Source organism: Microtus oregoni, unplaced genomic scaffold (genome assembly GCF_018167655.1).
Source record: "Microtus oregoni isolate MIOR12 unplaced genomic scaffold, Mior012 000000F_ref0000247, whole genome shotgun sequence".
Classification (NCBI taxonomy): Eukaryota; Metazoa; Chordata; class Mammalia; order Rodentia; family Cricetidae; genus Microtus; species Microtus oregoni.
This window is the reverse complement of record NW_024543059.1, coordinates 631,778-644,034: the sequence shown is the minus strand read 5'-3', so window position 1 is coordinate 644,034 and position 12,257 is coordinate 631,778. Positions and strand designations below refer to the sequence as shown.

Sequence of the window (12,257 nt, the reverse complement as noted above, 5' to 3'; positions counted from 1 at the left end):
GAAAATTAGACCAGAAGCCTTACCAAGCTTCTTGCTAAGGAGTCTGGGTGGTCATCTGTGGGTGGCCCACACTTACGAACACACACAAAAACTGGACAGAGACACAAGAGGGGAGAAGTGTCATGCAGCAGGGAGTGGCGAGAGCCAATCCTAAACGCAGTTATTTGGGTACAATGTGCCCTTCAGAGAGGGCATGGTGACAGCATGGGCTAATTTGCAGAGCCGCTAGGGTAATAACTCAGAGAGCAAGGCTGCCTTCTCGCCCTGAAGGTTTCATGGTGGTGAAAGCTGCATTATACAGGATACTGAGATCCCGGAACCAAGGAAAGAAGAGACACATTTACCAAAACGAGTCTGACACTGAGTGCATCTCTGGCAGGTCTGTTATTAGGCGCTTGCTCTACCCTGTCCTCAAGAAAGGATTTGTTTCCTTATAAGGATCCTCTTCAGCTCCCTGGATACCAAGCACTGTCTTCTTCAAGAACAAAGCTAGAACAGAGAACTTGTCCTGCCCCCATCCCACTCCCTGCGTTTTAAGCAGTCGAGGAGGCCCCTATCACTGAGGTTTCTAAGAAACGAAACCTGCTACAGGAATCCAAGCTGAAGAGGAAAGTCTGCAGAACAATGCAAGCTGCTCACGCCAGCTGCCAGAATGAAGCAGTCTGCGCTACGACAACTTCTCAAATCCCTCTGGCACTACCAGACCTCAGATACAATGTGCACTCACTGATAGGTGCACCCTCATAGAAGCACCAGACATGCAAACTCACTCATCACAGAGGACTGAACTGGCTTTTAATGCAGTTCTACAAAACCCTCTCAGCAGCTTTCAGCAAGTCTCCATTATCAAGTAAACCCAAACTATCTAGAGGCACCCCAACTTCACATCTCAGTCTTTCCCCCCGTTTTAAAAGTTTAAAGTCTGGGGCTGGAGACTTGGCTCAGTAGTTCAGAGCACTTGCTATCCTTGCAGAGAACTCAGGTTCCATTTCCAGGACCCACATGGCAGCTCAGGGATGCTTTCTTCTGGTCTCCAGGGGCACCAGGAACATACATGATGCTTATACATATATACATGCAGGCAAAACACTAATACAGGAAAAAATGTAATTCTACAATCTACTCCCCCCCCCCCCCAAAGACATCCTTTTACTTGGGAGACCCTTCCCATTTTTTCATGGTAAGCTCATACGTGTTCTTCAAAAATTGTGTGGTTCTCTCCCTCCCAGATGCTAACTTGGAGACCCGCCTTGAGAGCTCTGGGAGACCCTGACTTACCTATCAGTGCATCCACAGCCCTGCAATTCCATTTTATCTTCTCATCTCCACCGGATGCTGAAGACAAGAAACATATTCTACACTTTCTATTGTATCCTCCTGTGTTCCGGTGAGAGGCCTGATATGTGTTAGACACAATAAATGTTTTAATGAATAGTAAATACTGCCATCTCTAAACCTTTCTTTTAATAAAAAAGAAAATTCTGCTCTTTAAAATCTGTTATAAAACCGGATAGTCACCTTCCCCTTTTGACCAGATGTACTGCCAGGCCTCTGAGAGGATGCTATTTGGGTCGTGTGCTGGGTTCAAGAACCTGGTAGCTGCCTGCATCCCCCACGGATGAAGCAGCACCCACTGCCTGCCCACCACCATGGACCACATTTAGGCTACAGTTATCAGTTCGGCTCAGCACACAGAGTGGCTCACTTCAGTTCAACTTTGTTAAAGAACAGAATGCAAGATCAGGACTAGATTTCCTTCTTAATGAACTGAAAAATAAGGCCGGTTAAAACTAAGATTTCCCAGAGGACTGAAAAGATGATGAAGACAGCAAAATAACTTGTACATTTCAGATTGTGGGTGTGCACTTTTAGCAACATAAACTGAAAATCAGTCTGTTCCCAGTCAGCGTTTAGGTAACTACACACCCTGCCACCAGGCTGTCAAGCAATGGACACATCAGACATTCAGGTTGAGTACTGCTTCAAAACAGCTTCTCGAATTTATTTAGCTCGTGGGTAACCTGGTTGAGTGCTGTATAAAATGGAGAGAAAACATCACCACGCGATGCTTGCTTAGCTTCTGCAGGCAGCTCCAAACTCAGGTGGGGAGCTGGGTGCAGGGACCAGAGACTTGTACTCTCCCTTGAGAGGAGAACCCCAGATCGCACCAGAGCTCCAATTCAAACTCGGTTTTATTAGAAGTCCCTCTATAATCAGATTTAAAGAATACTGGATTGTTGCCTTGTACTTTTCCATTCCCATTTGGAAAAATGGCCAGAGGCGATGACAAAAATAACCACTTAAAACAAGGGACTCTTCTCCAGAAGCTTCTTGTCAAGCCTCAGTCCAGGCATTCCACTCTTTTCCACTTAAAAAAAAAAAAAAAAAGGTCTAGCGTGTGCCAGCCTTTACTCAGGCTGACGTGCAAAGCCTCTGCCCTCCAGCCTTCGCCATGAGGCCAAGACTCATCTCCCAAGCTGCTGGTCCTAATCAAGCCCATGCTTGGTTGCTAAAGCAGCTGTGTTAATGCCAAGGTCAGTCCCAACCCTAACTTCCAATAGTAGGCAGCTGCTTACATCTCTGTGACACAAGCCAGGCCTCAGTGGAAGGGTTGGGTCAGACACCCCTCATCGGCTGAGAGTGAATCACATGGGCAGTCATGTCTGTGCTCCCTTCCCCGCAACTCTGTGCAAAAATTGCCCACACAACCTAGATGGCTCTCACCTCCTGCCCAGCCATAATGGAAGGTGCTTGAAAGCCATTATCAGAATAAAGGCACAAAAGCCAACGTTTTCATCACTGTCTAGACCTATAACCGGTCAGTCCCCCATCTCTTCCTGGGGAGCCTGTACTGCTCAGGGAACGGGAGGACCTGAAAACACAGAGGAGCAACATCTCCTAATGTGTGCCTTAGGTCTCCATGCCTTCCTGGGATGGGCACTGCCACTTCTCCCTTTACTCTCTCACTGTACTGTCCACTCTCTAGGTATTGAGACTGGAAATGTATTTGGGAGAAAGAAACCGTGAACACAGGAGTAGACTGTGTACCCTGTGTTAACATGGCAGCTCTGCCGTGGCTGCCCTGCAGACTCAGTGAGGTTCGGTATTTGTGCTATGTCCTGACCACTGATGTGAGCAAAGCTCTGGAGAGCTTCTGTGGTCTGCCTGCAGCTCAGTGCCACTGATGTGAGCAAAGCTCTGGAGAGCTCTGTGGTCTGCCTGCAGCTCAGTGCCACTGATGTGAGCAAAGCTCTGGAGAGCTCTGTGGTCTGCCTGCAGCTCAGTGCCACTGATGTGAGCAGAGCTCTGGAGAGCTTCTGTGGTCTGCCTGCAGCTCAGTGCCACTGATGTAAGCAAAGCTCTGGAGAGCTCTGTGGTCTGCCTGCAGCTCAGTGCCACTGATGTGAGCAAAGCTCTGGAGAGCTCTGTGGTCTGCCTGCAGCTCAGTGCCACTGATGTGAGCAATTCTGGAGAGCTTCTGTGGTCTGCCTGCAGCTGAGTGTCACTTGCTATATGACAGAAATAAGGGATTACAGAAGATTTTAGTTTTAGCTTTTTGTCTGACCAAGATTTAAAAGTTTTACAGAAAAATGATTTGCGGGGTCAGGGAACAGAAGTGTGTCGGCACGGAGAGGAAAGTGAGAAGTGGTGAAGACATCCAGTAGAATTCATAAAATAAAAACACTGCCACACAAGTTCACAGAATACAGAGGACCAGAAGAGGAACATGGTGTGAGTGGGGCCCAGCAGGTAATTCTCAAATGAATTCTTCCAGGCAGGTCAGAAATTGTGCTTTATAAACTCATTACAATGTAACAGCTTTTAAAATATCTTTTGCCTCCTGCTTCTAGGTGACTCTCCCTTTTGGTTAGAAAAAAAAAAAACAAAACCCTAGAAATAGTCCAAGTGTCACGTGATGGCAGTGCAGCATTTTGATACAGATGAGGCAAGGAGCTAGGCAAACTTACACAGTAAGTGACAGTCTATACTTGCTGGTCTTCTCCCTTGACCACCCCAAGTCCTGCCAGGGACAGCATTTACTTCTTCTGGAAGAAGCCAGTAATGGACACTTGTCTGTTGGCTTTGCCCAGAGCTGCGCTCCCTTTCTTGGGGCCCTTTCGCAGCTCCTCTTTGGTTTCCTTTTTCACAGCAGCGGCAGGGGGTCTGTGTGCCGGCGCCACCTTCATCTTTCCCTCCTCTTCACTGTCCGTGCATGATTCAGTCTCGTAGACTTTTTCAGTTACTGGAATAACAAAAAAATCAGGGACATGGTGGCTTTGAGTTACCAAAGGGGAGGTTGCCCTGTGCATCAGGTCCTGAGTGTTTTCTTACTGGGAGAACACATTTACCCTGAGGTCACATGGTGAGAATCCCCTACTCCTTCACAGCTAAGCCCCATGTCATCAGATTGCCCAATCCTGTTCCTTGTGTCCTTGTCTACACTGGCTATGTATGTCTACATACGAGCTGTCTGTATCTCAAACATCTCTTCCTAACTCCATGCTCTGAGTGGCTTCCTGAGTCATCTTCTGTGTCCTACACACCTGCCCATTTCCAGTGCTCACTCTCCTAGCTCTTCATTTAGCCTGTCAGAGCTCTCACTCTTCCACCATGGGTGCTTCTAGCTCACTCCATCCTGTGTCAACCACTGCCCCATCTGAAGCCACAATTCGTTACTCAACTTCTCAGTTCTTGTAACTGAATGACTGCTAATGAGTCCAAGATTTACTTCAGCTTACATTATGAAAATGGGGAGCACACTGACCATCAGCACACATGGACGTACCTGGCAGTCTTTGGCAAACACTTCTCAGTGCTATTTTGTCTCATGGTGTACTCTGCTGGAGGTCAGCTGGCTACTGCCTCTTTAGCACACCCTTCACCCATATCCAGTTAACCCAACTAGGCTACAAAACTGCCTAAAATCTCCCCTGGGGAGTTCTTAGAATTGGTCTTTACTTTCAAGAACCGATAACCCTCTTTGATGGTTGCTGCAGACTTAGAGGGCCAAGGGCATTTACAAGCCTTTAGTCCTGGGCCTCAGGAGGCAGAGACAGTTGAATCTCTAAATTCGAGGCCAGCCTGGTCTACAAAATGAGTTACAGGACAGCCAAGGATACACAGAGAAACCCTGTCTTGAAAAACAAAACAAGAAAAAAAAAAAAAAAGAAAAGTAAGATATAGTTCAGATGAGAGAACTTGGCCTCTCTGGTAATCTAATTAGGAACACAGCATCTCAATCAAGCATAATATGGCAAACACCTGAAATCTGTGCCCTTGGAGATTGGTAAGAGAACCCTGAGGAGACCATGCCTACAAAGGAAGAAAGGAAAAGAGAAAGACAAGAACAATGCAGAAAAACTTCAATTTTAGTAAGACTTTCAGATAATTTGCGTAGTTAATAATATTAGAGAAATGTGTCAATCTTTTTGAGAAGACACTTGAGACATTCCCATGGAATGAATACCCTGTAGTCCAGCAAGCACAAGTCCAGAACGCCCTTCACCCCACACACCCACCATGCTATATACATCCTATAACTCAATTCATGGACAATACTATGAACTGTTGTTTGTTTCTATGTTAGGAAGCCCGAAGAGCTGTCTACAGAAAGGAAATGATCTCATGGTTGGCAATAAGCCCCTGATACGTCATAAGCTGTAGTCTCTACTCAAAGGCAGCATGTCTACAGCATCATACGTCAGGATCAATTACAGTCACAGTGGTAGGCCTGTCAGGAGAAGGGGCCTGCGACCAACACAGCGACTCCAGGAGCTTCAATCAGCACTTGCTGAAGAAGAGCTGATTCTTCAGAGCCAATCAATCTTTTAAAGAGAGAAATGTAACAAGAAAATGAAAATCAAAAGGGCAAGAAAGCCAGGCATTGGTAGCACACACCTTTAATTCCAGTGCTCAGGAGGCAGAGGCAGGTGGATCTCTGTGTTTAAGGCCAGCCTAGTCTACAGAGCAGGTTCCAGGACAGCCAGGGTAACACAGGAAAAAAAAAGAAAAGGGAGGGACCTTCTCTAGGAGATCTAGCTTCGTGACAGGTACCATAAGAAAGGAGAAGAAATTATTCATGCTCCAACCAACCAGAACTTTACAAATCCACGATTGCCTCTAGGCAGGAGAGCACAGTATTGGAGTCTGAGCATCTCAACAGGGTTCAAGTGCTGAATCCCAAAAGCCCCACCTCAGACCACCCATCTATGGAAAGAGCCTGACCTGGAGTAAAGAGGATGCCCAGGAAGCAGGGATCCCGTCAAGTCATACTCTTCTATGGATGAATGGCACGGGACACCAGAGACTTGACACTCCCAGGTCCAATTACCCGTGGGCAGCCTCCTGCCCACTACTGAGCTGCTAACAGAATCAGTCTGACATGACTCAGAGGCCACTCTCAGAGCTTCATTTCATGGTGCAGGTGCTGACTTCACTGCAGCGTTCTGTGTACTCTGCTCCTCAGTGAAGGCCTCAGAGAAGGAGCAACAGGCAGCATTGCATGGTCTAAGCCCATGTGCGCTCACACTGCAGACAGCTGCTCTGCAGGGAGTTACAGTGCCTCACTAAAATAAGAACTCAAGCCTGATGCCAAACATTTGCCTTACCTATGCAGCCCTCTTCATCCACAAAGGTTTTAGATTTCAGTACACGCTTTCGTTTTCTTTTGTTTTCTCCACTTGAACTCTAAAAGATAAACAGTAACAATATTAAGTCGACCTGTGAAGCTATAGAGAAAAATAACAGAAGACTCTAAATCTACAAAAAAACACCCCTATCATGCCATTATGATCAAACGGAGAACGAGGAACTCTACACTTCACAGGCACATAATGCTTACTGTAAGCACAGGCCTGGCATCTTCCCGATTACAGAAAGAGAAGCAGTGTGCTTGGGAAAGATTCGAGTTCTTGGTGAAAAAGACACACAGATTAAGGACCTTAGTGGAAGAGAGGGACAAGGAAAGCATACTACCGCAATATGCTGTGTCAGGACTTTCCAGGAAAGCAGTAGATACTTCCATGTTCAGCCTTGGCGTTTGAACGTCATACCCAACTAGTTTAGCCAGAAGCACATATTACTACTATCAGTTCCCTTTTATCTACATTTTCATCCTGTTTCTTTGGCTATGATATAACAGTATGAGATTTACATTAAGTCTTAGCAGAATGAATTAAAGAAAACTAGTGGTTACGAAGGAGGCTTATCAGCATTCATCTTCTCAACATTTCACCACCCACTATTATCAACTGATAGAAACAGATGAGCCACAGCTAAAGAGCATTCAAAACTGCATGTCACTGTTTGCTGTGGTTTTCTCATCTAGTCCTTTCCCTAAGAACAAATTTGAGTTTTGTGTTTCCTTTTATCTTTCATAATTTGCCCTGATGGAGGCTGGGCCGCAAGCAGTCCTGATGGTGAAGATCACAGAAAAACAAACAGCTGCCCAGAGCCACACCCCTCACACACAACCTTCCTAAGGCTATCCCCCACAGCAATGTCTGCCCTCAGGTAAGAAGAAAAGTGTGTCCATCTGGTCAACCTGAAGGGAAGCAAGATGAGACACGAGCCAGCTATCGGCCACTGGAGAAGACAGAGAAGGGCACACAAGATTCAACACAGTGACTGTAGGGTCCTGAGAGAAGACACACGCAAGGGAGAACTGGGCTGGGTTTACCTTGACGGGAGGAGACTCAGGTTTTGGCACAGATTCAGGAGGTGGAGATGCAGGAGGAGGTGGAGATGGTGAATTTGCTTCATACATTTCAGGAGAGTCTGGGAAGACTGGAAAATGGAACAAGCTTAATGAAGAGAACTAAAAGCTCTAACTAGCACAATGCCTTCTCCACTGCATCTGCCTTGAAACTTCTGCTTATCAAAGTGTATTTTGCAAGCAGTAATTCATGATGACCAAGGAATACAGTCAGAGACTTAAAATACACATTAATTATTTTACATAATTACAATCAAGAATTTCTGAAGTTGGCAATACCCTAGAGATTCTCTTAGCCAAGTGTTCTGTCGTACACCAGACCAGAACATGAAGTTGGTTGACATATAATGACCACGTACCACATATCAGGAGTCTCACTTTATTCTCACCACAACCCAAGAGACAGATCTTACTCCCATAACACAGTTGAGTAAACAGGTTCCGAGACTCCACTTGGCAAAGGCTCACGACTCATAAAAACAGGTCTCAAACCCAAGCCAGTGTGATTCCATAGCCTTTGTAACCCAACCATCCGCTCTCTTCCCAGTATGACCAAGTCAGTAGAGACAGCCTGTTCTCCTCAGTGCTCCACAGCGTCTTTGTTGCTAGTGCTGAGGATGACTGACAGGACTGCTGGACCCACACCATCCAGCTGGAAGTATGGTTTGGGGAAGAATCACCTTTGAAAGCTAATCTCCATGAAAGATCTACCAGCCAACCCCGACTGTAAGAGACTACTTCTAGTGACCTCCCCACTGATAAGCCTTATAAGTCTAGCTCTGCCACACAGAGAACGGGCAGGGAAAAAGTCAGGAGACAAAGAATGTTGTGGAAATGGTATCTGACAATGGAGTACCACACAGGGATCCCAGTTTCTCAGTAAGGAATCAGGTCTGAGAGAAGGCCATCAGAAAGGAAGGGAGGGACCTCAGCAGACTACTGTTTTGTTTATTTGTCTAGTCATCTTTTTTGTAACTTTATCTTCCTCCAAGCTGAGGTCTGAACCCAGGGTCTTGTATTTACTAGTGAGCACACGGAGCTAATCTCCCCAACTCCCGACCTACTGCTTAATCACCACCAAGACCCTGCTGGCCATGGGCCTGGGTAGCTGCTTAGCCTCACCTGCTCCCTGAACCTCCTGGCTACATTCAAATTCTCTGCACAAATCTTGGATCTGAATTTCTCCCAACTGATTAGGTCAGTGTTAAAAATTATGACAGTGGAGGGTTCATGGCCAAATGACCTAAAGAGGTGGAACAGAGTAAGAGCCAGGATAAAGCAATAAATTAGACACCTCAAGTATGAAATGGGCCCTAACTTCAGAGAAACAAGAGACAGACAAAGGAAAGCAGAGCAGCTTCAGTCTAGCTATGAGTTCAGCTCGCGACGGGAATCTAAGCAAGAGCACACTACAGAACCAGGACCTCACTAGAATGCTGGGCTGTTGTGGGCCCTCTCGGACCCCTCCCAGCACTGCACGCAAGTGTTTACCTGTGTCTGCCCTCAGACTCAGTCCAACGAGCAGGGGCGCTACAGTTGTCCTGCACTGGGCACAGAGCAATAGTAACTCTCATGTCTTAAATCAAGGAGAGTAAGTACTTCCTGGATAAAATCTGGGGTGAGGAACATCCAGGTCAAGGGAAGGCCACAGACAGTCCCCACTTCCTACTTTCCAGTTGCCCACCTCCGAGAATCATACGGTAATAAAATGTCATAATCCCCCTGGCAGAGAAGAGAGCAGAGGAATAAAGAGATTTCAACACGGCCTGGGAGATGGAAGGCAGCTGGGAGGAGCTGACAAGAGCCAGTTCAGTGATTCAGATGGCAGGGATTATCATCATAAGCTTTGTTTTATCGGACTTTAAAAACTGTCTTGTGTTTAAACTTAGATATTTTAAGAAGGATAAGCAACCAACATTTTCTACTTTATAAACATCAATCACTCATTTTCATAATAACCCCACAAATCATTATTTGTCTCATACAACTGAAGTTCAAAGAAATTTAAAAAAAAACCTTGCCCATACTCAGTTTTTACCATTAATCCAAGCATTCTAACTCGGGACACTTTTACTGACGTAAATATGACAGATGCTTTGTGCATTAGTGTGCTCAATAACGAGAAACATTCAAGAGATGAAGCATCATCTCAAGAAAGCAGTTTTTACTCAGTCAGAATTAAGAACTGTAGGAAAACTCGTGTCAGTGAACCAGCAATGTAACTACTTGTTGGTCAAGAGTCCTCTGGCAGAGACCAGTGATTCCAATTCCTGGAAAGCAATCACTGTTTCCTAGGACTCAATATATATATATATATTTTAATACCTATCTTACCAAAAAAAAAAAGCGGTGTGCGTGCGTGTGTATGTGTGCGTGTGTATGTGCATGTGTGCGTGCGTGCGTGTTCCATAAGCTTGAAATCCACCACAAACCTGCAAGGACTGAAAAAGTTAGCAAATACTTGACACAGCTATAAGCTATTTCTTCCTAATAACACAGATATTAATGTTATTTCTTTCTGGGCCTGCCATGTTTGTTTTGTTTTAAATATGTAGAACTACTAAAGGTGCTTAAGACACTTCCACGGGGAAGGGGGGAAGGAATTTGCTGAGAAGGTACATCTAAGAATCTCTGTTACACACTGAACATCCAGTGAGGTCGGGGGAGGGACACAATGCAAAAAGCTACTGTGTGTCAAGTGCTGTCTCGGCATTTCTGGTGTGTTGTCTTAATATTCACAAAGAGCACCAAGCAATGGTGGCTCATGTCTTTAATCCCAGCACTCAGGAGGCAGAGGCAGGCCGATCTCTGTGCGTTTGAGGCCAGCCTGGTCTACAAGAGCTAGTTCCAGGACAGCAGGCCAGGCACCAAGGCTACACAGAAAAACACTGTCTTGAAAAAAATAAAAATCCACAAAAAGCCAGCTTGTAGCAACACTGCAGTTCTGGAAGAACAAAGAAGGACCTGAAGTTACGGCACCTGCAGCGCAGAAGACACATTACACCTCAGTCCTTGGAAAACTACCTCTGACGGTTCCAAGTTTAGCCGAGCTCTTTCAACATACTTCCCTGGATAGCACAATGTAGCCTCCAAACCTTTCTCTTTAGCTTCTTTCTACATACTTTACATGGTTTGGGGTAAGATCTAAATAAGACTTAGATACTGGGTTGGAAAGAGTGCAGATGCTAAGAGTACTGGCTGCTCTTCAGGATCCTGCTTCAGTTCCCAGCATCTACGTGGCAGGCAGCTCACCACCTTGTGTAACTCCAGTCCCAGGGAATCAACTGCCCTCTTTTGAACACTGTATGCATATGGTACACACAAACATGTAAGCAAAACACCCATACACATACTTAGAAAAATATTAAAAGTACTTAATATTTGTTTTGAAGCACAGCACATTAATTTTCCTGTAGAGATTCCTGTGTTTACTCTGCTTGCTTATCTTACAACCCTGTCCACATCCTGACCCTGAAAGAACCACAGTGACACTATACATGCAGGGTCTTGCAATTTTACCAGTTTTATTTATTGGTATGTCTAGAATATGTACTTGAAGGCAGCCAAAGGAACACTAGCCTTAGAGAGAAAGGAAAGGACTTAGATAGTGTGTGTGAAAGTCGTACTTTCGTTTTCTGTATTTCTGTTTTCTTTTCTTTTTTTGGATTTATTTATTATGTATACAGTGTTTTGCCTGTATGTGTCCTTGCAGGCCAGAAGAGGGTACCAGATCTCATTACAGGTACTTGTGAGTCACCATGTGGTTGCTGGGAATTGAACTCAGGACCTCTGGAAGAGCAGTCAATGCTCTTAACCTCTGAGACGTCTCTCCAGTCTCTGTTTTAGGTATTTTCACAAGTTACCAAATGATCACTATTCTGATAAAAATCTGTAGCAGACTTCAAAGAGAATTATTCTCTCATTGTTAGGACTACTGCTCTCATTGTAGTCCACAGTAAGTGAATTTTTCAGATCTTTGAGCATGAACCAAGAAATGATCCCCTACCAAAATTAACAGCAATGCCTACCTTCATCTTCACTGCTATCAGACTGAGGAAGCTTGATTCTTCTCCTCCTCTTTTTCTTCAGGTTTTCCGTTTCCTTGGCTTCCTCATCAGATAAGTCTACTCGCTTCCCCCTGCAACCATTACACAGAACAGAAAGTGTGCACATGTTTGAGTATGCGTGTGTTCGTTCCTATGCAGCTTCTTTTAGAGCTTACAGCCATAAATCCAGAGGGTAGAAAACAACAAAGTAGGTAAGGAAAGACTGATTGATTTTTATTTGTTTATTTGAGACAGTGTTTCTATGTAGTCCTGGCTGTCCTGGAACTCACTAGGTAGACCAAGCTGGCCTCTGGCTCAGAGATCCTCTTGCCTCTGCCTCCCAGGTGGTGTCCACTGTGCCCAGCAGAAAGATTGGTCCTTCGGAGAAAATATACTGCTGGTTATTCACAACTATTTCACTTTATAGGGTGGTCAGAACAAAGCGTTTCACCAGTTCTCTCTAGGCCAGTTTAGAGGCCTGTCAATGCCTTTCCCCT

The 12,257-nt window shown here is 45.3% G+C and overlaps 1 protein-coding gene across 2 annotated transcripts in view; it reads right to left on the bottom strand.

Annotated features, from left to right (window-relative positions):
- Positions 1 to 3,873: 3,873 nt before the first annotated feature.
- The window catches only part of LOC121453539 (DNA polymerase delta subunit 3), a 37,814-nt gene continuing 29,430 nt past the window's right edge, over positions 3,874 to 12,257 (bottom strand). For both annotated transcript variants that reach the window (XM_041660407.1, XM_041660414.1), the window contains exons 9-12: positions 11,743 to 11,852; positions 7,679 to 7,785; positions 6,609 to 6,687; positions 3,874 to 4,243 (exon numbers count right to left, since the gene is read on the bottom strand). In XM_041660407.1, the coding sequence (XP_041516341.1) occupies positions 4,038 to 4,243; positions 6,609 to 6,687; positions 7,679 to 7,785; positions 11,743 to 11,852 (502 nt within the window). In that variant the 3' untranslated portion in view covers positions 3,874 to 4,037. The remainder of the gene's footprint in view (positions 4,244 to 6,608; positions 6,688 to 7,678; positions 7,786 to 11,742; positions 11,853 to 12,257) is intronic.